Source organism: Chroicocephalus ridibundus, chromosome 9 (genome assembly GCF_963924245.1).
Source record: "Chroicocephalus ridibundus chromosome 9, bChrRid1.1, whole genome shotgun sequence".
In the NCBI taxonomy this organism is placed as follows: domain Eukaryota; kingdom Metazoa; phylum Chordata; class Aves; order Charadriiformes; family Laridae; genus Chroicocephalus; species Chroicocephalus ridibundus.
Window position 1 is genome coordinate 46,215,687 of NC_086292.1, and position 24,205 is coordinate 46,239,891.

The 24,205-nt window shown below is 42.4% G+C and overlaps 1 protein-coding gene across 1 annotated transcript in view; it reads right to left on the reverse strand.

Annotated features, from left to right (window-relative positions):
* The window catches only part of ADAMTS17 (ADAM metallopeptidase with thrombospondin type 1 motif 17), a 191,410-nt gene that overhangs the window by 45,015 nt on the left and 122,190 nt on the right, over positions 1 to 24,205 (reverse strand). Inside the window, exons 15-18 of the mRNA XM_063347091.1 lie at positions 15,749 to 15,869; positions 13,144 to 13,218; positions 7,243 to 7,323; positions 485 to 642 (exon numbers count right to left, since the gene is read on the reverse strand). Coding sequence (XP_063203161.1) covers positions 485 to 642; positions 7,243 to 7,323; positions 13,144 to 13,218; positions 15,749 to 15,869 — 435 coding nt within the window. The remainder of the gene's footprint in view (positions 1 to 484; positions 643 to 7,242; positions 7,324 to 13,143; positions 13,219 to 15,748; positions 15,870 to 24,205) is intronic.

The window sequence follows — 24,205 nt, forward strand, 5'->3', positions numbered from 1 at the left end:
GTCACTACAGAGGGTCAAGTTCAAATGCATCACCTGCGCAGCCCAAATGCACGTCTCTTCTGTTAGAGCAACAGTGTATTTAAATACAGAATATGTTCCGGCATCAACTGAGAAGATTTTTCAGCAAATATCATTTCCTCTCTATGAGCAGGTATGTCCATGAAATAAAGAAGACCCCTGGAAACCTATGTCTGCTAGAATGGACCTGTCACATTGTCTGCAACACATTACAGGAGTATCCTGAACTGGACACGAGCCTACTGGGACACTGCTTGTTCTCCCACAACAGAGCATCATTTATTTTTGCATGGGGAGCTGTAAACATAGAAGCATAGGTTTCTCCAGCAAAAGAACGCAAAGAGGCACCACAGCAGTTTAAAAAACTCTGGTGAAGAAGCAAACAATCAAAATTTAACTTTTAGCTAGGATATAAACCCTTTATGTTGCATCACTTAAGAAACACAAACAAAGGATATAAAGTTACCATCAAGTGCAGTGGTATTTTAGTTGGTCCTTTGGCAGAGATTTTCTCCCACAGACCCCTTCGCACGTACCGGACAGTAGTGCCTGCGATCTGAAACTCACCAGGAAGCTCAATTTTCCAGTCGCTGTTAATGGATCTCTTACTGGAATCTTTTAAAGCTGGAATGAATCAAACACCATGGAATGAAATATTAAGCGAATTTGTAATTACAGTATAGACTCTTGAGCTTCTGTCTCAGCCCACCTGAAGTACAAGATGCAGTAGCCTTGTAACGGACATGAGTTTATAAGAAAAAAAGGTATAATTTTAGTTGACTCGTCATAATGTTTCTAACTTGTGCATATTCTGTATTTCAGTTGATGAAGGCATTTCTAATTATATTAACATTGCTATTAAGTAACAGTAATGTCATACAAACTGGTCTCACTAAGGTTTTATTACATAAAATTATTATGTTCTGCTTTCTGAATAAGCAACGCTCTGCAGTTTCAAAACTTTGAGACATTCTCTGTGCCATTCCACTGCCAGAAAATTTAAAAGGAAGAAAAAAAGACTGTGCAGAAGGAGTTATAAAGGAAACAGAAGGAAGGAAAGGTAACTACCCACTGTCCTTGAAAAATACTACTAATTTAGAGCTAAATGGCAGAACACAGTTTGACCTATTTCAGGACCGTGTCCCAAACCCACACGTACTCATGGCACGTTGTTGAATTCAGTTACGTACACAGCTCTGCTTTTGCAAAGGAAAGCTTGCACAACTGAAATGTTTTTCTTGGATTTTCAGTGAAGAGAGATCTAATTTGGATCTAAAACTAATACTAAAATACTACAGCATTGTGCTAACAAGCAAGAACCACAGAGTAGAGGTGACTGACTAGGAAAGTGCAAAACTTACTAGCCCATTTTCCTTACGCAAGCTGAGCGGAGTGCAAATTGTAAACAGAGAGCATAATTAGAGAACAATCAGTCAGGGACATAATTCTTCCTAGAATAACCTGAATATTATTTGTCAAAGGTTACACAGGAAACATGTAGGCGTGTACGTAAAATGAACATGCCTGCAATATCTATCGGAAATTAAAACTTAGATCACTTTAAAGATTATTCTCAAATCTAACTATTTAGATTTTAATCTTAGAAAAATGGATGGTACCATAAATTTGGACACATATACCAAATTGGCAGATGTGGTGTAAGAATCTAATACCACTGAGTAGCTGCTTGAGTATGACCTGAAGATACTTCTGGTAAAGCACTTACATACTTGCAGTGTTATACTCTTACAGCTATTAAAAATGGTACTTGGAGAGACATAGTATGAGAGCACCAGTGGCTGCCTGGTAAACTGAAGCCTGGTTTGCAAGGCAAGATCTGTATATTTTTATGCAGACTGCCCGTCCTGAGGCTGACTAAAGTCTGGCAGCAGTTGGGTTCAAAGATTCTCATTCAGATAGTATATAAGGAAACCTATGCTGATCTTCAAGCATTAACATAAAATTCATAGATCATTTATCTCTAAACTCTCCTTCCAAATGTAGCGAGACAACTCTGCATTTTTGTTAGTCTCCAAGTAGAACCAGATTCTGAAACTGTATTTTCTTAAACTTTCCTTGAGAAAAAGATCAATCAAATCTTGATACGCGCATGAAGATTTGCAAGTGCAAAATGAAACTGTTCCTGAGTTTGTGTGTGCTCCATAATGCAAACATTGAACAAGTTAGTACTCAGTTGTCATAGTTATAAAGAGAAGACAAGTTACAAAGCAGAGACTGGTCAGTGGACAGAATGCGAACTTGGCAGATCAGTGTAACACCCGCTTGTGCTCACGCTTGGAGGGCAGAATATTTCAGCCTGCAAGCACAACCTACAGGCGCAATCTAGAGTGGCCCTTAGGTTGTTCTAAACTACTTCTGAGACTTTTTTTTAAGAGTTAAAAAACCAGACAGGCATTATAAAGCTCCATCAGCAGAGGTTATGGTCAGGATACTTCCTGACGCCTTCTTTGCTTTCAAAAGGCAGAAGCAGGTGACATACTATCTGCCCCCAGGTGTGATGGAAACCAGGCCGCAAATAAAAAACAACAGCTGGCAAGGAACAGCCTGCCACAGCCACCCTGCCTTCAGAGTCCATGAGCTGGACACACATGCATAGATAGGGTCAGATACTGTATGATCACATCCGTCCTGTCAGGAGGTGCCTCTATGCATCAGTAAGGACAATGAAGAAAGCTCTACTGCAGAAGGAAGCCCTGTAAGATGAATATTGAGAAGAAAAGATACTTGGAGTAGCACGTCCTTTCTTCCAGCATAACCTATTGCATCAGCATCACTGATGTCCCTCCAACACTGAAAGACAGCTCCAGCCATAGGGACATCACATTACTGTTGACTTGTCAGTGAAAGCTGATTTAGGGATTTATGTGTTTTCTACGTTAGAATGAAAGCACAGTGCCCAGAAATATTTCAGGGCACATTCAATTTACCAACTGAGCATCATTAGAGGTTCCAAAAACAGGGTGAAAGGAAACTGCAGGTATGGTTACCCCAGGAGGAGTGGGATGTATGTGGGGGAGTGTTTTTTCTGAGGGAGGTTCTCTTTGGCACATAGACAAGGGGTATGATGATGTCCTGGTATCTGCATGCTACAGCAATATAACTGTCTCCGGCTTACTTCTCTTCCTGCTTTGTTCCTCGATCTAAAAAGTACCTTCTGCAAACTTCAGACAAAATTCTGAAGCAGGATTGCTTTCCTCTGCCAAAGCCTAGTGGCTTTCAGGCAGATCAAAGCCGCCATCACGCTGTCCTCGAGGAGCTGTGAACATGACTAATCAAAGCTGTCATGAGATAGAACTAACTCCATGCAGTATGGCTGACTAGTAAAGATACCACAGCACATGCTCAAAACAGTGTATAAGAGCTTGAATGACTAAACCCATGCTTTGGTTCCAGCTCATCATCAAAGGAAGACAGCTTGCTGATGAAAACCAAAATTTTTAATCTTTGTGGACCTCTTTCCTGGGAAAGGTTTGATTTGGATTGCTGCAGGCACTGCTCCCTTAGTGACTGAGGAGACAGAGAGTTGGGAATCAGCTCTGTTCCCAAAGGTGCTCCTTCAGGACTGCAGGAATTACACTGCAGACTCAGCAGAGTATTTGCGTCGAAGACTTTTTGCCATTGTTTGTCTTCATTGCACGCAAGTGCCCCCACCAGTAGAGATCAATGCTGCAGCTATAAAACCCCTACGTCTCTTAGACACAGGGTACTGCTCTTTCTGCAATGGCTTTTGTCACACGCAACTCTTGCAGGCCTGGCTCTGCCTAGCCCCAGAGGTGATAGTACTAAATTCAGTGGGGTGAATAGGGCCTTTTGCTCTTATTGAATGCTGTGCTTTTCATCCAAGCATTGCAAAAGCACTTTGAAAGACAGCAAGTATCCTTACTGCCCTTTTAGAGAATAAGTAAAGCATATAACAAAGAAGACTTTCCCAGCCTCCCTGAGAGCTCAGTGGTAGGAGCTGTGGAGACTGGGACACACGCAGTCTTCTCTGACAAAACTTGTCTAACTGTGGTGGAAAAGCCCAAACAGGAAAGCAGTTTTGCCAAACAGTCCTCACTGATTTAAGCTAGCACCCACAGGATTTATTCTGCCTTGGACGGCTGGTTGCAGTTCTCCTGTGGCTCAAATAGGGTAGCAAAGCACAGCTCTTTCTCTTCTCCCCACTGTGGGTTCATTTAGGCAGTAGCAAGAATCCACAGTTACATCTCTTAAGCTTTTTCTGGCTCAAAGTTGTACAGCAGAAGAGCAAAATAAAAAGGAACCCCAGCAACAACCCGTACCTTCTTTTTTTCTTGTTGGCTGGAAGACAGGAACTGACCAATCTATTTCTAAACCTGGCATCTAGTCAGATCTTTATTTCCACCTCGCGTCCCTCCAGCTTGCTTCCCAGCCTGTGGACACAAACTGCCGAGGCATTTCCTGTTAAAGGTGGTTTTTAAGTGTTACAGACAGCCAAGGCAGCCAGCGTGGGTTGCCTGTAGGTGGAGGGAAATTCTTCAGGCACTGCTCCCAGCACATGGAATAATGATTCCAAATTATGCTGGGCTCATTTCCAAAGTGCTGTACCCGGTTCTGGGTGGAAATAGGACCTGATCGGACTCACCTGTGTCGGTGTAATTGAAATAGAAAATCCTTCCATACTCAGACTTGGATTTACAACGCATTATGAGGCCTGTCAGAGTGATTGGATTTTGTTTTCTTGGTCACCTTTTTTATCCTATTGGAACATTCCTGCTGCTATTCTTCAGCTTAGGTTAGCAAGACATTGGGAATCTTTTCTTTGTGTCCAGCGTTCCTTGAAAGAGAAAACCCTGGAAAGCTTAAAGAGGTTCTCCTGCTTCCTGACCATGAAACACAGAGCTAAAAGCACGCAGAAGCTTTAAAATAGCCACATCTTTATCTATCTTTATATGATGCACACAGGGCCAAGTCCTGCTCTCAAATACACACAGTTCTAATCTTCACCACCCAGTGGGGCAATACCTGCTTTAGTCAAGGTTATGTGGTCACACTAAAGGGCAGTCCCTAGCTCCACGTAAGACTCTCAGTGCTCCAGCTATCTGCCAAAGCCCAAGCCCCGGACAAATACCCTGTGCAAATCCCACCAAGACAATCAAAAAGGCTGGCTTCCAGAAGGCAGAGTATTTGAAAGACCCAAGGAAACAGTGGCTCTCATTGTTCCACCAGTGTTTTGCTAGGTCAAATATCTTACGTGTAGGCGTAATTCTCTCCCAGGAAGCTGGCTGCAGCAATAGTGGAAATACTAGCAGTAGTGATGCGTGCTTCCTACCAAGAAGTGGCACAAATGCCAATGCTTTTGACCTAAGGGCAGCAGAATGACATAATTTACCCTCTTTTTTCCCTTTGAATCTGGAATAAAAGACAGAGAACAAAAGCATCTTTCCCAGGGATATTGCCAACTTTGGTAGCGTCTCAAGACAGAAAACCAATAGCACTAGACCTGAAATCTAAGACACAATCACTATGTAAATGTTTTCAGCGGCATCCTATGTCCCAGTACTGGATATTAATGTCTCCTTCTGGCTGCAGAGATGAAGCATTATAAGCAAAAGTCATGGAAATCAGAAAACAAGGGTCCTAGTCTGAGATTTGCTACTGACTCCCTGCATAGCCATGAGCAAGTTGCTCATGGTTCCCCCTTCACAAAACAGAGAGCAACAAGCTTCGTAATCCTCTCAGAGTTCCTACCACAGGCTTGATATACCTCTGGAAGCGATTCCATCTTTCAGAATGCTTTTCTATCCCAAAACCTTGTTGTGTCTCTGCTCTGAGAAGCTCACTTTGAGAGAACCAGAACATGCACAAGTGAACACCGTACCTAATACTTCCCAGGCTAAGGGACAGCTGGACCATGCACCTCCTCCAACCACTGCAATGAGAATATCAGCATGCGGAAGGGCTGAAACACTGTTTGATATGGAAGGACAAAAATCATGTGTTGATGAGCTCATCAACAGCACGAAGAGCTTAGGTTTGACAATGCAGGGACCTATAAGCTGCAAAAGGTTCACTGAACGTAGGAGGAAGTTTGGGATTTTCTCTTATCCTTTTGTTTCCCACACTGCATAAAGAACTTAAGAGAGACAGAATTCCCCCATTTATACGTGGACATGCAGCTCTGAGTATGCAAAGCATGTTTCAATGTGCTGAGTGTTCTTTTGGGCCTTGGACAATTTTCCTTCAACTCCCTGCTCTGCCACAGGCTTGCTGTGCGAATTCAGGGCAACGCGGCATCAGCATTTCTGTGACTCGCTCTGCCTAGGAGTAGATGGGAGATAAAGCCCTTCATCTATTGCACAGTAATGACACAAAAAGAAACACCTGTAACGTTGAAGAGAAGAAGCAGAAGACCAGACTGACAGATATATATATGGTAGCTGACTGGTTGCATTTTACAAATGCCCTTCCAATCTTTAATCTAAGCAATTTGTAACTGGACAACAAATTTGTTGATGGGCTTTGCCCTACAACAACCTCACATACAAATCTGACCCAACACCCACGCCTAAAACTTTGTTTCCAACAGGGAAAAGAGGAGAGGAAGCCTGTTCCCCTCAAAAGGAATGAAGAAGTAGAAATGAGAAGAGGATTAAACAAATTGTTTGGCTTGAGAAAATAGAGGCAAGTGGACCAGAGGCTGCAACTGGCCCATCTCAGAGTGCAGGATCAGGTCTTGGGTACAGCATCAAGTGATGCTGTAGGATCCTGCCGCTGCAGGAAATGGCATAGACAACTTCATGGTCAGGTTATTGAGGGATATCAGTTGCCCTGTCCCACCTCTCCTTTAGTCTGAGCTGGGCACCTTCCTATCTGTATCTCTGTCATTCCTTTCTCTATATGCACTGTTCTCTTTCCCGCTCCCCCCAAAGCGTTGTGTGCTCCTGGCAGCTATGTTCAACCCAGTGCCAAGTTCTGTTCAGGAACGTTTCTGTCTATGTAAAAGAATTCTCTGGTTCTTTCAGGTTGCCCAGGGCCTGTAAGTGTCACATACTATCACATGAAGCAAATATCACGAAATAAAGCCACGAAAGCAGAGAGAGATTGCAACAAGAATGAAATCAACAGCTGCTTCCTGGCAACAACAAACCTATCATCTTACAGGTCATTTAGAGAAAGGTCATTTTAACAGAAAGCAGAGCTCAGTTTTGAATCAAAACTTTTTTTTTTCTTTTGTCTTTTTACCCAGAAAACTGTGAGCAGGTTTATCCTCAACCACTCTGATCCGCCGGGCACCTGCAGGGATCACAGCTGCTTCGATGTAACCTATGGCAACAAGAGAGCAGATGGATGAGAGCATGCCACAGCCAGCCAGAGGCATCAATCATTCAGTATCTCACCGTGAAAAATCGACTCCTGCCAGGTTGGGGAAGGGGTGGGAAACACTTCAAATGAGATCCCTACGTTGGCAGCCAAGTTTCACTGCTGTGACATGCATGGTTATGACTAACATTTCAGCCTGAGAAGAGGGAGAGAAATGCACGTGTGCTGCCTAATTGTGACTTAAGGCTTGTGCTCAGGCCTAATTAGATTTTCTTCCCTCGAATCAGCCTGGCTCTCCTGCGGTACTGATAGGGATGCATGAGGAGTGTTCCTGAGCGGATGCAAGGTGTCACTGTCAGGAGCAACACTGCAAAACAGATGTCTGTGATTTGAAATAAAGTTTCCAATAGATGTTCCTGCTTTCCCCTCCAAAAACCAGCCTGCTTGAGCCTTGATATGTATCAGAAAAGGACTCACTTCCACAAAACATTTTGATGATGCTAAAACTAAACAAAGGGAATTAGTGGGACAACTGGGGGAAAATTTTTTTTTTTTTACTTACACTTCAGCTTCGTACAAAAAGCCTGGAGGATATAATGGTAACAGTCGCCTTGCATTGGGCTGCTAAACAGAATTCCACATCTTGGATTTAAAGCAACAACAGAACTGAAAGGAAATGTAGCCTATTTTCCCGCACCACAGAGCCATGTGGAGTTACGGGGTGGAAGTGGTGCCTTTAAACTATAAAGCTGAGGAACATCAGGGTCCATTCTGCCGTGACCAGCAGAAGGAGGGAGGTGACTGTCCCCCTGTACTCAGCACTGGTGAGGCCACACCTTGAGTATTGTGTCCAGTTTTGGGCACCTCAATACGAGAGAGATCTCGAGGTGCTGGAGCGAGTGCAGAGGAGGGCAACGAAACTGGTGAAGGGCCTGGAGAATAAATCTGATGAGGAGCGATTGAAGGAGCTGGGACTGTTTAGTTTGAGGAAGAGGAGGCTGAGGGGAGACCTCATCACTCTCTACAACTACTCGAAAGGACATGGCAGAGAGGTTGGTGCCGGCCTCTTCTCATGGGTAATTAGCGACAGAACAAGAGGGAATGGCTTCAAGCTGCAACAGGGTAGGTTTAGGCTGGACATTAGGAAAAAATTCTTCACAAAAAGAGTGGTCGGACACCAGAATAGGCTGCCCAGGGAGGTGATGGAGTCACCATCCCTAAATGTGTTTAAGAGTTGTTTAGATGTGGTGTTAGGGGATATGGTGTAGGGGAGAACTTTGTAGAGTGGGGTTGACGGTTGGACTCGATGATCCCAAGGGTCTTTTCCAACCTAAATGATTCGGATTCTATGATTCTATGATTTCAAAGGACTGGGAGCCAGGCAGAGTTTTTCCTCTGGCTTCATTGGAATCTGAATCAGGCCCCTGTAAATGACACTAATCTCATCACAACTATGACTTGATTCCTTCTAATTGGCCACCCAGTTTACTTCGCAGTGTATAACTTGGCACTTCTTTTGGGTTATTGCTCTCCCCTTTCTTTTAGATGTTAAGTAGCTTATCCTGTACGTTCCCTCATCCCTTCTTTTGCTTTAAAGGGTTGTGTGAAACTGTTCTGTGTCAGTCCTGCCTTTATGGAAATTGTGGGCAGTGTAGAGCACTGGGTTGGAGAAGTGCTGGCATAAGGAGCAGTGACTCCGCTAGCATTCAGCAATGTTTGGGGACCTATTTGAGGGACAAGTGCAGCTGAACGGCCGTGCTTCTGCTACATTGATGCAGGGGCCTCAAAGGAGGATGCTGACAGCCTCATGCATCTCAGGACTAAGTGACTGCCTTACCACTGTGACATGGAGTGAGACAGATGGGGATTTGGGGTCTCAGATTGTGGATTCATTGCTACCTGTCTGAATCAGCAGAGTTCCCAGCCCCTTTGTTGTGCTACGAATACAGCTTGAGCTCTTGGGTTTCATGAGGTGCGCTGGGTGGTTCGCTGATCAGGGCCAGACACCCTCCCTCTTTCCCTGATCATTGTATCGGAACGACAATTTCCATTTGACCCTTCAGCTCCGTTCTTTTTGCACTTGTTTCTCCTTACTTACGCTTCCCTTCCTCAGGGTATCTCAGAAACAGTCAGTCATCCCTTGCAGGAAAAAGAGAAAGAGGGAGAGCAGAGCTGCAAACCACGTCTGTGTACAGAAGCCAGAGCAGTGGCTCTCCCATCTGCTATTACAGAGTGGGTTTCACTGGGAAAAATCATTACTTCCAGGGTCGATTTTTTTCAGGCAATACTGAAATCTGTTATGAAATCAAAGCAAACAGATGTTGGATTTTATTCTAGACATTGCCAGGAGTTGGTTTTTCCTCAGCTGAGATACCAAATTACAGTCAAAACAGAGTGTTTCAGGAATCAAACATCCTCAGTGCACCCCATGCATCTGCATATAAACCCAACCGACAGTTACCACCAGACAGGAGCACACAGCAAAGGTGTGATTCATGACAGTCCGTCATGGGGAAACAGGCCCTATGACACACCCGAACACCCCTGTTAGGAAGCCAGTTTGGAACATGCCCAAGTTTCAGGTGATTTAATGTACCTACTGGGGAACTATTTACTTATTTATTTTTTAAATCACCTGCCAGGTACAAATGGCCAGAGCTAAATCACGCAGGGGTTGGATACAAAGTTACACTGAATTCAGTGGAAAGCCAGTCACTGACTCCGGGGAACTTTGGATCTGTCCCCTGACCTAGCAGCAGCCAGGAGTGTGTCACTCTGCCTTAGAGGTGAGCGAGCTGTGGAGCCACGCTTGAAGTTCAGCTAGTGCCATAAATATGCTCTCATTTCATCACTATGCCATGAGAGAAACACCACGTGGAAAAGTTGACTTTTATGTTACTTTTTACAATAGTAAATAGTGGAGTGTAAGTTATTAATAGCGTATTAGTTCTGGAGACTGTTTAGTTTGGTCTTATACCAGATTTTTCTCCTCCTGTAATTTCTAATCCTGATTGATGACTTTGGGGGGTTGTATTCACAGCTCCTGAACAAGAAGAAACGTACTGTGCAACTCCTTGAGATCATGTGGCACAAACCTGACTGCTGACCTTCACTCTTCTTCTGTCAGGGAACTGCGAACCACTTCGCAGTTGCATGGATCTGACCTGTCCTTTCAGAGATGATGCAGAATTCTTGGGCATGTCCCACTGGGAGCGTCCTGACACTCTCCTTCATTATTTCCAGCAATATTGTGTGAGTTAGTGGTCAAATCCTATTGCAAACATACTATATACCACCCATGCAAATTTGCCACAGGTAAAAACTCAGATTGATACCACCGCTCCAGTCTGGTCCTTAGAGCTAATGTGACGCTTCTGGTCACAGAATATTCCTGATCTTTGAGATAACCGCACCAGAAAACACCTCCATTGTTTTCCAGGCACATTTTATTAAGCAAACCGTAACTGCAGATTGCCAGAAAGATTATCAAGCGTCAGCTAGTAAGACAAAAAAAAGTCTCAGAGTTGGCCCTGAGTCAAGGACTCTCAAAGATCTGTTAGGTCTTAGGATAACTGTCTGCAATGCAGGGTTTTGCAAGGTTGGGCTTAAAGTTCTGCTTAAAATGAGGAACTGGTTAAAGACTGATGAGATTTGGCAACTATCAGGCAGTATTTCTAGTAATTTCACCCATAAATCAGCCTGTTAAGATGAAGCTTTGAAAGTACAACAGGAGAACTTCATTATTTGATAATTTATAGTGCTGTATGTAGTATACTCCACCTTGGGAACAGTTACTTTGGCACGCACCAATCTTTCTGGATAATCTGCATTACATCAGTGTCTCAGGAATGTAAGACCGTGATTGAAGCAAATCCTAGATACAAATTTTATGGCGTAACTCGTATTAGGAGAGACACCAGAACAAAGAGGTGGCTTTGTCATCAAGGAGATTAATATGTGAACAGTGGCTACTGTATCTTCATTTAAATGCTGGAGAGATTTGCAAGAGGAAAGCAGCTCACACAAGAAAATCCATTGTTAGCCATTGTTATTATTCCCAGAAAGAACAGAAAGTTTAGTGTGAACTTCAGAACGTCACTGGTCTACCACAAAACTGTTCTCCTTGTTCACTTTGCAATGAAAGATGGACTCTGAGGTAAAGGAAAAATTATCCCATGGCTGAAAGTACTGATCTCTGGGCACTGTACCTTCATATCTTACCCCTGCATACACATGAAACTTAGGTATGACAAAGTCAATTATCAAACTTCCCAAAAGTGCTTTGAACAAAGAGCTTGGGGTAGAAGTCAAGGGAATCAGACTGTCCTGCCTACCTGCTGGTCAGGGCCAGCACAGCTTCCTTAGTATTTTAGGGATAAGTACCAGCTGGGCATCTCAGTTACCACGACCCTCCCCACCTTGCACCTTTTGCCAAGTGCCAGTTGTTGCAGTGGAGCAGAAATATGTCCAGCGAGAATTACATGTCCATTTTCTGAATAGCTGTGGTGATTCTCACTTGCTGTTAGCTTGAGAGTAATTCCTCCATCTGTCCACTTCCAGCCATGGGATAGCTCATTTGGAAGAAAATCATTTCACTGGGGAGCCATGGATAGATTTCAAAGCCTCCTACTATTGCTGTGAAGTTGGTTGCTGGGATTTCTAACTTGCATGTTCTGCTTAAACCCTTACAGGACATCCCAGAGTTAGTCCTAGGGCTCTATTTTCTCATCTTTTAGAGGTACATCCTATTGACAAAAAACGTTTCTTGTGTTGGCTAAAGATGCTCCCAGCCAGCACTACAGGTCAAAATATCCTTTCTTTCTTTTAAATATGTGCTGGACAAGTAATGTACACAATAAAAAGCCTGTTTTTTGACCATCTTAAAAAGAAAAATTCCTAGCAAAGATACACTCTTCATTTCCCAAAACGATAGTTACAGCAACTGGCATATCTAACCTGATTATGTTCTGCCATTACAAAAACCCAAATAATTGTGGTTCTTCTTTTGGATCACAAGCAAACGGCAGCAACAAAAATCTTGATATGGCAGAGAAAAATCAAGAGAGGCCGGTGCAGGTCTCATTCTCAGTCCAGGTCTCTGAGCACTACAGGCGCAGCCTTGGAGTCTGGACAGAAGTCAGTGATAAAACAGCTACCCAACAGATACAAGCCAAAGAGCTGTCCTTTATTTCTAGCCACCCTGTATAGTGGCAGGGAGACAGAGATGGACTTCAGAACAAGTCTGTGTTTGTTTTTAAAAAATTATATTGTAGAAATAGGTACACGGCATGCTGCCAGTCCAAAGTAAACCTCAGTCTAAACAGTGCATTCAGTTGGCCTACTGAAGACAGCCAGCTGCACACAAGTGTATGTGATGTTTCGCAACTCAAATAAAGGCTTTAGACCTCCTCCCCAAAAGAGAAATGGAATCCATTTCTAGCTGGATCACCCTGGATTACAGGTGTCAAGACCTGAAGTGCTGGACCTCCTATGAGGCACTTTGAATCTTCCACCATTGTGCCCCACCAGGGTGGCAGAACCTCATCTGTGACATTAAGGTTGGGTAAAAAAAAAAGAAATAAGCCCAGTTCTTTTTACTTAATGAAATTTGACTTTCTTTCATGCAGATAGATTTTCTAAAAGAAAAGGATCCGCACTTGATATCTTTGACAAACCAAGCTAAACAGTAAAAGGACCTGAAGTTTACCCATGGCTTTCGATACCAATCTCCCCATCTAATCCAACCAAAAGGAGACAAAGAACCAACACCAAAGGATGTCACCAACACCCACTGACACTGCAAACAGCATTCAAGTATCTTACACGAGAAACACTTGGGAACAGCCTTTGCCTTTGCCATCACACATGTGGAAACCTTCTTACAATGACTATTGGTTACTAAGAAACAGAAAGGAGTTGGCATGGATTTAGTTCAGTTAATAGGGCTTGACAACATAATTAGCAATCTCAGGACATATAGGGACCAGTCCCGCAGTCAGTGGAGTCCCACGTGCAGAGCAGCTGAGGAACTGGCCCAAAGGTTGCAGCTGCAATTCCCAAAACAGATACCACTCCAAAACAATCAGTGTCTTGATATTTGAAGTCTATTCTCTTCTGAAATAATAAATCAACCTACTTGACGCAGTGTGTTGGCCTTGATGTGGATTGCAGCAAGTTCATGGGGATTTTCCACTGACCTGTGCAATCCTTTACATATCCAAACCCTGAATCTGGTACTGTAGTCATATTCTGTGTTCACCTTTGCCCCAGCTTTTCTCAGATTTTGTACGTATTTGCTTAAATGCCAATTTAAAGAAAAAAGGCCAATTATTTTCTTGAGTAACCTCATGTTCACTTGTGATATCTCGAACCCAGCCTTGGAGCTTTGCCTACTGCGTAAGATTCAGTAAGTTAACCTGAGGATCCGATTCTGCAAAACAGCAGTATATGAACAGAAACTGATGGGAGTAACTCACAACGCATGAAATATTTGCAGAATTGGGGCTGGGAATCAACAAGTCTGTTTTCAGCATCTAACATAAAAGAAATCCAAAAGCAGGAGAACATGAACAATGAAAAATTCAAAGACTGTAAATATTCTTTCCATTTTAGTAGTCTGTGACACTCATTAGAAGAGCATAATTTAAAAAAAAATAAAAAGCAAAGATACTTTTCAACCTAGATGAAGATTGTTTGGCATATCACAGATGGCACTTTTAAAAACTATTCCACATAAAATTCAATTCGCTTTAAAATTAATAAACCAAAACATCTAATAAATGTTTATGACATTATAATTATATAAATAATTATCTTACAGATTACGTGAGATGGGTAAAGGTGCAAACACTGCATTGATAAAGCAACGTTTTGACAGGCTTGTGCTTCTGAAATGATCGGCAAAGAAAAAAGATCAATAAATGCTTCAACACTAGCTACGATTCAGTCAGTCATCTCAGTCAAACTAATAAGAATATTAGGTTACAAGGCGCTGGGGGTGAAAGCCTCCTGTAGTGTCCTGGCAGCCAAACAACCAGTTAAGGCTGAAACTACAGCCTGTTCGTACAGCCTTGTAAAGTTACCACCCTCAAGCAGCCTGTCTAGTTGGAAACGGGTGCAACCTCCTGGCAGTGACCCAGAAATTTCTTATTTATCTGCACAAGATGTTTTGTAGTCTCGTTGGAAAGGATAACAGATAGTTACTCTTCAGGAGCAATTAAGAAGTTCATGAGCAGCTATAAAATCCACTACAGAAATGAAGAATAGTTTTTTCAATGGAAACAAGAACCTTTTCCCACTATTTGCATCATATACAAATGCCTTGACATAAGTAGATGGAAAATAACTGGGACAAAAGAGTCAAAGGCAGGAATGCAGGAAATCATTCAACGGGTTGGCCTAGCAACGCAAAAGCACAAATGCGCTCCAGAAAGATGTGCTGCAGGTGGGAAATCCTACCTGCATCTGAGAGGAGATGACAGATCACAGCTGGCTCCACAGGTAAGGAGGAGAAGGGTGCAGGGGAATTGGTCAATGAACAAAATCCGAGCCTCAGACTTCAGTACTGAGACCTTGATTCAAGAAAGTTGCTAAGCCCTGGTGCTGCTTTAGTAACTTAACAGAATTGTGTGTGCTTAAAGAGAATCTTTATGTGCTTTGCTGAAGTCAGTCCTGGAGTAGCACATGTTGAATGTATTTTTCCATACAGAAATGGCAATTCTATATTCACTGAATGTGAAATTATCTTTTCTGGACAATTCCTTCCTCTTGGAGCAGCTTGCAAGTGCTGAATCTGGCTTTCCCTCCCTTTGCCCGATTAGGACATGGGATAACAGGTTTCTCAGAAGTGCAACACAGAAACTCTGGAACAAAGACTAATTCAAACACCAAGCTGTATATACATTAATGTTTAAGAAGACAGGGAAAGTTTTAACTCAGACCGGAAGCTCTCGTATCCTATACCGGATATTATTGCTGGCAGGGAATCAGTAAAAATGTTCAGAGGGGAGTGCTCTTTCATTTAGCTGAGATATCCTGATTGTAACACGAATCATCTGCAACATGCATCATTCTGAGCTCTCAAAGAGCTCAAAGATGGTGCTGAAATCAGAATTCCCTCCCACTGGACAAGATACCCTGATTTTGTCTCTTATTTAAAATTAACAGCACCGGTAGCATTCAAAATGAGAAACACGACTTCATTCTGAATTTCAGACAGAGGCAATGGCTGGTATCTGGACAACTGAATAAGAAGCATTCAGAATATCACATTTGAATTGAGTTGGGTTTTGTTTTGTGTTTCTTATGCATTTACTACAGCAGATGAGTCCAATGCTATCCAAGAGGAGCTATTACTACCACTCTTCAACTCTCCTCAAGCAGTTAAGAGAACCTTCACTCCACTAAAATGCTGCTGAGGGTTACTCACCCATCCCCTTGGTGTGGTTGAAGTCGCCTTTCACCACTTTACAGGTTTTGCCATCACCACTGCAGATTCCACAGCGATCCTCTTTGGCAGCTGAGCCAATGATTCCATCGCAGCCAATTTTCTAATGACAACAACCAGAGGTCCCCATTATTTTGTTTGCAAGGTTAAAGTATCTCTAAACATTGAAGTCAAGACTAAGATAGACATCTGGCTGAAAACCTGAGTGGGAAGAGAACACTGTGAATCAGAGGGGCACTCACTCGGAACAGCATTGAGTTGGTTATTCAGCAACCCCCTTCTCTAACACTAAGAGTATGAACTTTGACTCAGAAGATGTAACTGAAAAGAGTTTCACAAACACTTGTTATTCCAGATATCACCACAGATTTCATACTAACCCTCTTTAACTTCCTTCAAACACAACAGATTAAACCAATGGTTTATGTTTGTATAGCGATTTCCATTTGAGGAGGTCAAAGACATCCCAGACAAATGGAACGCTATTGTGATTCTTAGTTCAGAGAAGGGAAAAATGCGACTTCCTTAAATGAAAATTGAAAATGAAAATTAATCCAGAATCCTGGTAACAGCCCTTCACCACACAAAAATTCAGAGTGCTGTTACAAGTTCCAGTGTGCTGCTCACTGAATTCCGGAGCACTGAATGAGCTCTGCTTCACACTGGGATCTTAACGGGGAGTGTAACATTCAGTTCTGATTACACTTCTGCAATACCTGAAAAAAGATCTCATTAATCAAATGCCTCCTCAGATACCTGCAATGCAAAAGCACTTCAACGGAAGCAGGTTAGGTTCATATTTGGTCAATCTGTACCACGCGATTGCTTACACAAGTATGAAATTTTCCATATGCTTGCACTGTATTAAGCTTAGATATTCAACTGTAAAAATAAAAAAAAAAAAGAAAAACTAACAATTTCACCGAAAGCTTCATTTTAAATGGTATTTTCATAATTTTCTATACCTTCCTAAACTTTTTCCAATAAAAATCTGCAGACAGGTATTACTAGAACAGTCACAGTATTCTCCCTGTAGCTATAGAGGCTGGCCTGGTAATCTTCCCTATTCACAAAGCATTTCCAGGTTAAGATGGTGACGATCGCACATTTGTAGAACTTGAGGTTGATAAGACTTATTGTCATTAGTTTATGTAAACCGTTTTCTGTCCATGTAAGACCCTCAAAATAATCAGCAATGCACTCTTAAAACATAAATTTCTACTGAAATAAGACTTGTCATTATGCAAGTTATTAGCAGAGATTCTACTATTAAAAATAAGTTGAAGATTTATTCTCTGTAGATAAACAGTTTCTTGGCAAACGAGTGAGCAGGGCTGTCACTAATAATACTTATTTGAGTAAGGCCGTTGGGTCTCTCCCATCCTTGCCTTCTTATAATAAAGCCAGAGGAAAGTTGGAGAGATATCTTAGGGAACAATCAAAACAACAAACATTTTGAAAAATAGGGTAAGCAGTGAAATATTAAGAGAACTTGGCCTGTTGATCTCAGACTGTCTGTGTGTAAGCAAAGTAATTTGGACCCGAACTCAAACTTTCCCCTTGTTTCAGAAGACACTGGCCACTGCCTAAGTGCAGATGTATGACAGGGATCAAAGACTGCCAGCATTCAGACGTGTTCTGACGGCAGTGTTTGCCTGGGTAAATCATTAGAGACAGACACCTGCTAAGAAAGGGTGACCATCCTAAACACATACAAGGGAAATGCTGCTCGTTAAGCAGAACAGCCTGTAAGTTGGTGGACAAGAGCTACAGGAAAAAACCTTAATAAATGGGAGTTAAAGGAAGGTATGAAGAAGACCGTGGAGTTTCTGTCAGTTGCAATTCTGAAGTCTAAACTTCACACCCATGTCCAAGAAACAATAATGGGGTATTGAACGTGATTCTGCCCCCAAAACAGAAGGATGTCCCAGCAGTTCTCCTTCCAGGAAAATAAATATGATTTATTAATGGGGTTGCTGAAAGGCAGCTGGAAAACTATGCCTGCCTGCCACCCTGCTGAGATACTGGAAAGGCTGCATTTAATTTAAGATTCTAGTGCTATCTTTTATTGTACTGCATTGTTATTAGCACTATGTGAGCACGCAAATGAATAAAGGGAGCATAATAAGTGCTGAACCACACTTATTCCCAGTGCTACATGAGGAGTCTGCAGGACTATAACGGAGGCAGGCAAAGAATGGGGAGACAGCAATCACATGCTTTACATTTACACTGTAGTTTCCCAGATAATATAAACCACTGCAAGCCAGCAAAGCCTCTCAAAGAAAAAGTCCCCCCTCTTCTGACACTGGGGTTCAAGACAAGCCATTTCCTCCCACATTTACTAGGTCACTGACAGACTTTTACTTGAGAGACCCTTTCTGAAGGCATGGAAAGAGCACGCACTGAATCCACAAACATACCTTTGCTGGTTTTTACCTTTTAACTTCACCCTAATTCCCTGTGAGTGGAGGATCTGGGAATGGCCCCTGCAGCGTTCAATGGCACCATCCCTCCCATCCACAGGGCAAACTCTACCGTCAGTCCAGGGCTTGAGGATTAAAGCCCCCATCAGATCTGTGCCAGGAAATGGCTTCTTACAAAGGAAAATCTTTAAGAGAATAAAACAGTTTTCTTTCTTGGCTTCAAGATGAAAATTGGTGTGTTCTTGCCACTTCATGGGGGAAAAATACCTTTGAAGCACTTTACCCTCATCTACATAAACATTTGAGCCCATTCTCCCCTCCCCAAGCCTTCCAATCATTTCTGAAGTAAAAGTGTATTTAATAACAGTACATAATGAAACAGCTTTTGTTAAGATTTGACAATGGATTCCAAAAGCTGCAAAGTCATTTAGAAACACATTACAGTGACCACCTCGGTCACTCGGATCCTTTGAAAACTCCGCACATTGAAAATACTGCCACTCTTAAAACAAGCAGCAACGGGGAAGAGATAGGGCTGGAAGGACGAGGAAGTAAAACACAGTGAGCATCGCCCTTCCTGGGAGGAAAGGATCTGCAGCAGGCCTTGGACTGATAATTGAGAAACACGTCCAGCTTCCTCCAAGGTGAGAAAGCCTCTGAAATTCCAGAACTGGGGGCCAGAGGAAGCCTAAGCCCCACCAGACCAGGGGAAAGAGTCTGTACCTCATCAGCTTCGGACTGACGTTGTGCTGTGTGCTGTATGCATTACACCGTCAATTGTTAGAGTAGACGGAGCTGTCCTCAACCTGCAGAAAGCTTTCAAAAAAAGCGTGGGCTTAATTAACTGTATGCAAAGGGAAAATCCCAACTCTCACTGCTCAAAAGTCAAGTTTTCATAGTGCAGAAACAATTCCTTAAAATGAAATAGTTCGACTGTGTTTTTTGATCTTTACCATCTCTAACATGTTTTGCGCTGCTTCCTGTACAGTCCAGCACACCAACCAGGGTAAGGTGATTTTTTTAATTAACAAGCAGAAAGGCAGAAAGGGGAAGCTTTACATTCTGAGGAAAGACAGACCTTGCCAATAACATCCTGTGTGTTTTCTGACCCAAGAGTTATCCTGCAGGTGAGCAGAACGAGTCCATAGGCCATTCCATCCAGCAATAGCTGGATGCTTTCAGTGCCATCGGTCTTGAATGGACCGGTGAGAAGGGAAGCGGTTTTGTATTCTTACCAAGATGATCCATTAAGGAGTGAGCAGGGCACTTGGAGCTTGTTTGTCTTCAGAAGGAAGAATAAAAAGTAAAAAGCCAGCCTGGTGTTACCACCACCTGTTTAGTAGTCTATGGGAGCATTTGCCACTGTCAGCCCTGTTTTTGGACTCTCGGAGCTTCCCTGTACTATCCAACATGAATTTGGACAGTGATATCCATAACTTTGGCAAAGGGACTGATATTGACACCACCCAGGAGTTCCACCTCCTGCCTGTACTAGCTGTTGAAAGCCTGCAGTGCCGCAGTACTGCTATTAACAGCATCAATTGGACAAAGAGGAAGTGGATTTTAACCAAAGCCAGTCCCTTGCCCATGTTAAAACATGGGAGTGCTGGCAAGAAACTTAAAGATAGTCTTTTGGGACTTCAAGTCCTCAGCATGGACAGTCACAACTATATCCACAGGGTTCTTAATGATCTTCAACCCAGGCAGTCTCCTACTCTGACACTATGTTTTGGAACTATCCACTGACCTTTAAATTGGCAGGTAACCGCAGGTTTGCTGAGCCAAAGGCCTGAAATTCATTCTCTCTGAGCTGATATCTCAATCCACCCTTCCTTCTCCCCCTCCCCCTTCTTCTCATTTTTATAATTAAACATCTGAAAATACTGCTTGTTGGGTGGTATTTCCAGCTTCAGTCACTGCTGGCTCCAGCATAGGAAAACTCCTGTTCTCTTCTGAATACACATCATCTGGATTCTTCTGTGTGAACTATTTTCTGTTCTTCTTGGATATTTTTTAATGATATTTTTATTTGTATTTACAATGGCTGTGCAAGAGCTCAATTGATACAGCCTGCGTGAGTATGTTTTGCTACATAAACACAATTATTTTTGTTATATACACCCACCCTGTGCAAGAAATGACATTGTAGGCTCACAAAACTGTAATGCTTCCCATATGCTGAACTAACTAGCTGTCTCAATGGATCAAATATAAATATTGATGCAACGTGTGCCATTTCACAAATTAATCATGTACAGAGCATGTTGGTTATGACAGATTCATCTACGCTGCCAATTTTTTGTCCATAATATCCAGTGTCCACTGATACCTCCAGGGATGGGCCACATGAAACAGGAATGTACATACGTGAGCAACTGACATTCAGATCCGAGGGTAAGACACTTCTTATTTCTTTGTTTTAAACATGACTGCCCTTGTGGAGGGTTATGGATGCCTGTCAGGATTTGTACACGAGGATGAGCCTGGATCCCTAATCAAGTAGTTAATCTGTAAATTACATCTATTTCTCCTCCACAACAAATTTTGTGTGATGGATTGAAGTCCATGTAGAATTTAGTTCAGCAAATATCCTGTTGTTTCCCAAGCCTTCAGATTTTATCCGAATCAGAGCAGCTCTGTTCAAACAGGAGACATGCACAGCCTATTCTAAATTAGCATTATCGTATCTGCATTAGATATGCAATTACACTTGCCCATTGTCTTTGTGTTTAGATCCTTTAGCAGTTCACAGAGATGATAGATATGAATATTTTCGATAACCACTTTTTCACATGTAGAGCTTGAAGGTTGTGTGTCAAACCCCCTGTGTTCTGGCAGCAGAGCAGGCTGTACGAGCGAACATGCAAATAATACACAGCCTTTTCCCATTCCAGGAAGTCCTTTGCTTCTGTTCTTTGGTTGCTTTCTGCAGCGACCCCTTTCTGATCCTTCCAAACCAGCTTCATCTGAATTAACACCTCTGACCTGATTCCACCCTGCCTCTGCCCTGGTTTGCACAAATGCCAAAGGCTGCAGATACCAGAGGATTCTATATCAAGCACCCATTCTTTAGAAGAGGCATCTATCATGTCAGTTCTGGATGTGAAAATTATATATATTTATCAGTATGCGATAGATCTGTAGCCTCCCTTCTGGTCGATTCTTGGCTGCTCACGCCACAAGCAAAATCTAAACCCCTCCAATGTAGATATCACGATGAATTGTCTATTACATGTTCTCTGTGGGTTAACATAGAAGAAAAATAGGGGGAAACAGCATGATTTTTTTTCCTATCCCACTGTAAAGTACACCAAGAAGGTAGTAAGATATCAACAGTGTGTTGTTTTTTGCCGCTGCACCTTACTCATCAAAAGCCTGATACTCTTTTTAGGCCTCAGATTACATTGCTACAAACCCAGAAACTGAAAAAAAGGTAATTATACAACAGGTTTCTGTAGTTCAAACAATCCTTCTGGATTTTGTGCACATGTACTATATCATCTATCAAAGTACAGTGCTAAGCCAAGCTGCTGTATGGGGACAAGCCACCCAGTCTGGAACATCTTGTACCACGGTTTGTAATGCAGAAATATGAATAATACATGGAAAATACTCAAGTGAGGAGGCAAAGCCAGAACTGAATGCATCAATCAAATGCAAGAAGTGGGTACTGAGTGCATAGAAAACTGTTTGCCAGCAAGTTGTCCAGTAGACAACTGCAATTTATCCTCTGCCACTTGTGGCCCCGTCCTGACACTCTGCCTATCCAATTTGCCAAAACTATTTTTGAAAACATGTCCGTTTTCAAGTTTGTGTTCCTCTTTTATACTGTATGACAATCGCTTTTGGAAGAAAGTCGTTCTATAATATTTTTGTTCTGCCAGGACAGCCTAATGTGTGTCTTGTCATCATTGAATGTACTGTGGATTCATCAGCAAGTTAAAAGTAGCTGTGACACGACAAAACAATCATGAGGAAACTGTGGATAGAGCCAAACATCTTCACCTCTTAAATTGTTAAACCACAGCCTTGTGATTTAACACAAAAGACTGCCCTTGATCTCTAGCTCGGTTCCGCCATACAGGAGGCCTCTCTTTTCAAAGAGACCTTAGATTACATGCTGAAGTACAATCTGTAGTCCCCACTGGAAAGTTCTCATGCTATCATGAGCCTCAGACTAATCCTCCTTTGAGAAAAGCCAGCACAAAGTCATGTGCGTCATAACAGTCAGCTGAGCAGCTTGTCTTCTCCCCACACCACTGCTGTGTGACATCTGACACCTTTTTTAGCTCTACTTCTGCCAGCACTTTTCTATTAACATCGGCAGCACAAAGAGAGTGAAGAGCTGTACGAGGTTAGAAAGCACACTGCTTCCATGAATGTTGACTCATGAAACATACACCGACTAGTCTTGAAGAAGAACAAAACCCTCAGGGAATCCTCTCTCTGAAAGCCATTTGTCACTTGAAGAGAAATATGAGAAGATAAAAGCAATCTGAGATGCAGGTTGCACTGCCCTACCCCATCTTCACCATGACCACAATGTCCATGCTAGAGAAAGCTAACTGTGGAAGCAGACAAGACAGAGAGGCTGCAAAGCTTAGATGAGCACTCACCCTCCTCTTCCTCAGATGCATCAGACTGCTCTTGTTCTCCAACCTGCCACAGACTTTCTGTCTCTGAAAAATCTCAGCAGAAAAGAAATTCTCCTTGCTGGAAGACTATGTGAATTTCAAGAAGAAAAGATCAAAGACCTACACACACATTGAACAAAGCATCTAGTTTGCTCAGAAGATGGTAAGGATAAGTGCATTTGTAGTTACTCCACAATATTTCTTCTAAAGGCCTAGCTTTATAAGGTGCTCTTCTATTTTTGAGACCATCTATTGAAGCCCTTACGTAGCTTTTATTTTGTCCTCATTCTGGCAAACTTCTATCACTATCACAAATGAAATGTTCAGCCTCAAATAATAAACAAGGACAGGACTAAAATTGAATGAAAACCTTATGATTTGTTTTACAGACAAGAAGGAAGATTATAAAAAGTCTAGGTGACTTAGGAACTCCTATGCTAAACTTAGAGCTGACTTTGCTCTCTGGTACTTCTGTGCATGACCAAAGTTTAACCAAGTTTACTCACGCCAGCTACCTTCAGGTGTAAGAGATAATAAATACAGGGATGCTGCTGCTTAAGACGATTCTGTTTCAAGGATAGTGAGGCTGAGACCAAAAGATTTCATTCACACTGGTTAGACTGGATCTCAGCTCATGGCTTTAAAATGAAACTGTAGTAAGTTCAGAAAGTACAGCTGAAGGAAAACTCTCCTCCCTCAGTGCCCAAATGCAGTTAGGATATTTTGAGGCTTCAGAGAATCTGTTCCTGCCTACCTTCTCAAAACGCCCCTCTCCTTGCAAGAACAGTTTTGTCTTTGCCATGTTCATCTACATTCATTCATCATGCAACAAGGATGCATGTTTCATTTAGGAGCATCTACTGCCAAAGGGAAAAGAGCTATTATGTTTCCCGGACTAGATGTTCACAGGCAATGGTTACTGCTAATTTGTCTGTTACACTGTCAATGTGTCATTCCTGCCTTTGAGAGCCTTCAAGTAGAAGAATTACACAAGAAAATAAATAACAGTATTACCACCCTTTGATTTCAGCACTTATTCTTTTCTCCAGGCCCCCTGCAATGCTTGTTGCCAGGCTTTGTCTACACTGGGTAAAGACATGAGGAGAAGAGTAATTAAATGAATATGCCGATTAAATTGGTTTAATAGGCAGCTAGTTAGACAAGTATCTATCTGTGGCAAATGGGGTACACAGTCACATATGGCAATTCTCAGCGCTAAACTGCATATAAGGCAGAAGAGTATTATAAATGAGTTCACAAGGCTTTCAAATCTGCTCGGCTTGAATTGATCATTTCGCATTTTCTCTCAGCCAGATGCAAATGGACTGAATGTTCTGCAGCTGTCATCACCTCTCTGCACAGTTAAAGGCAGTTGCCCC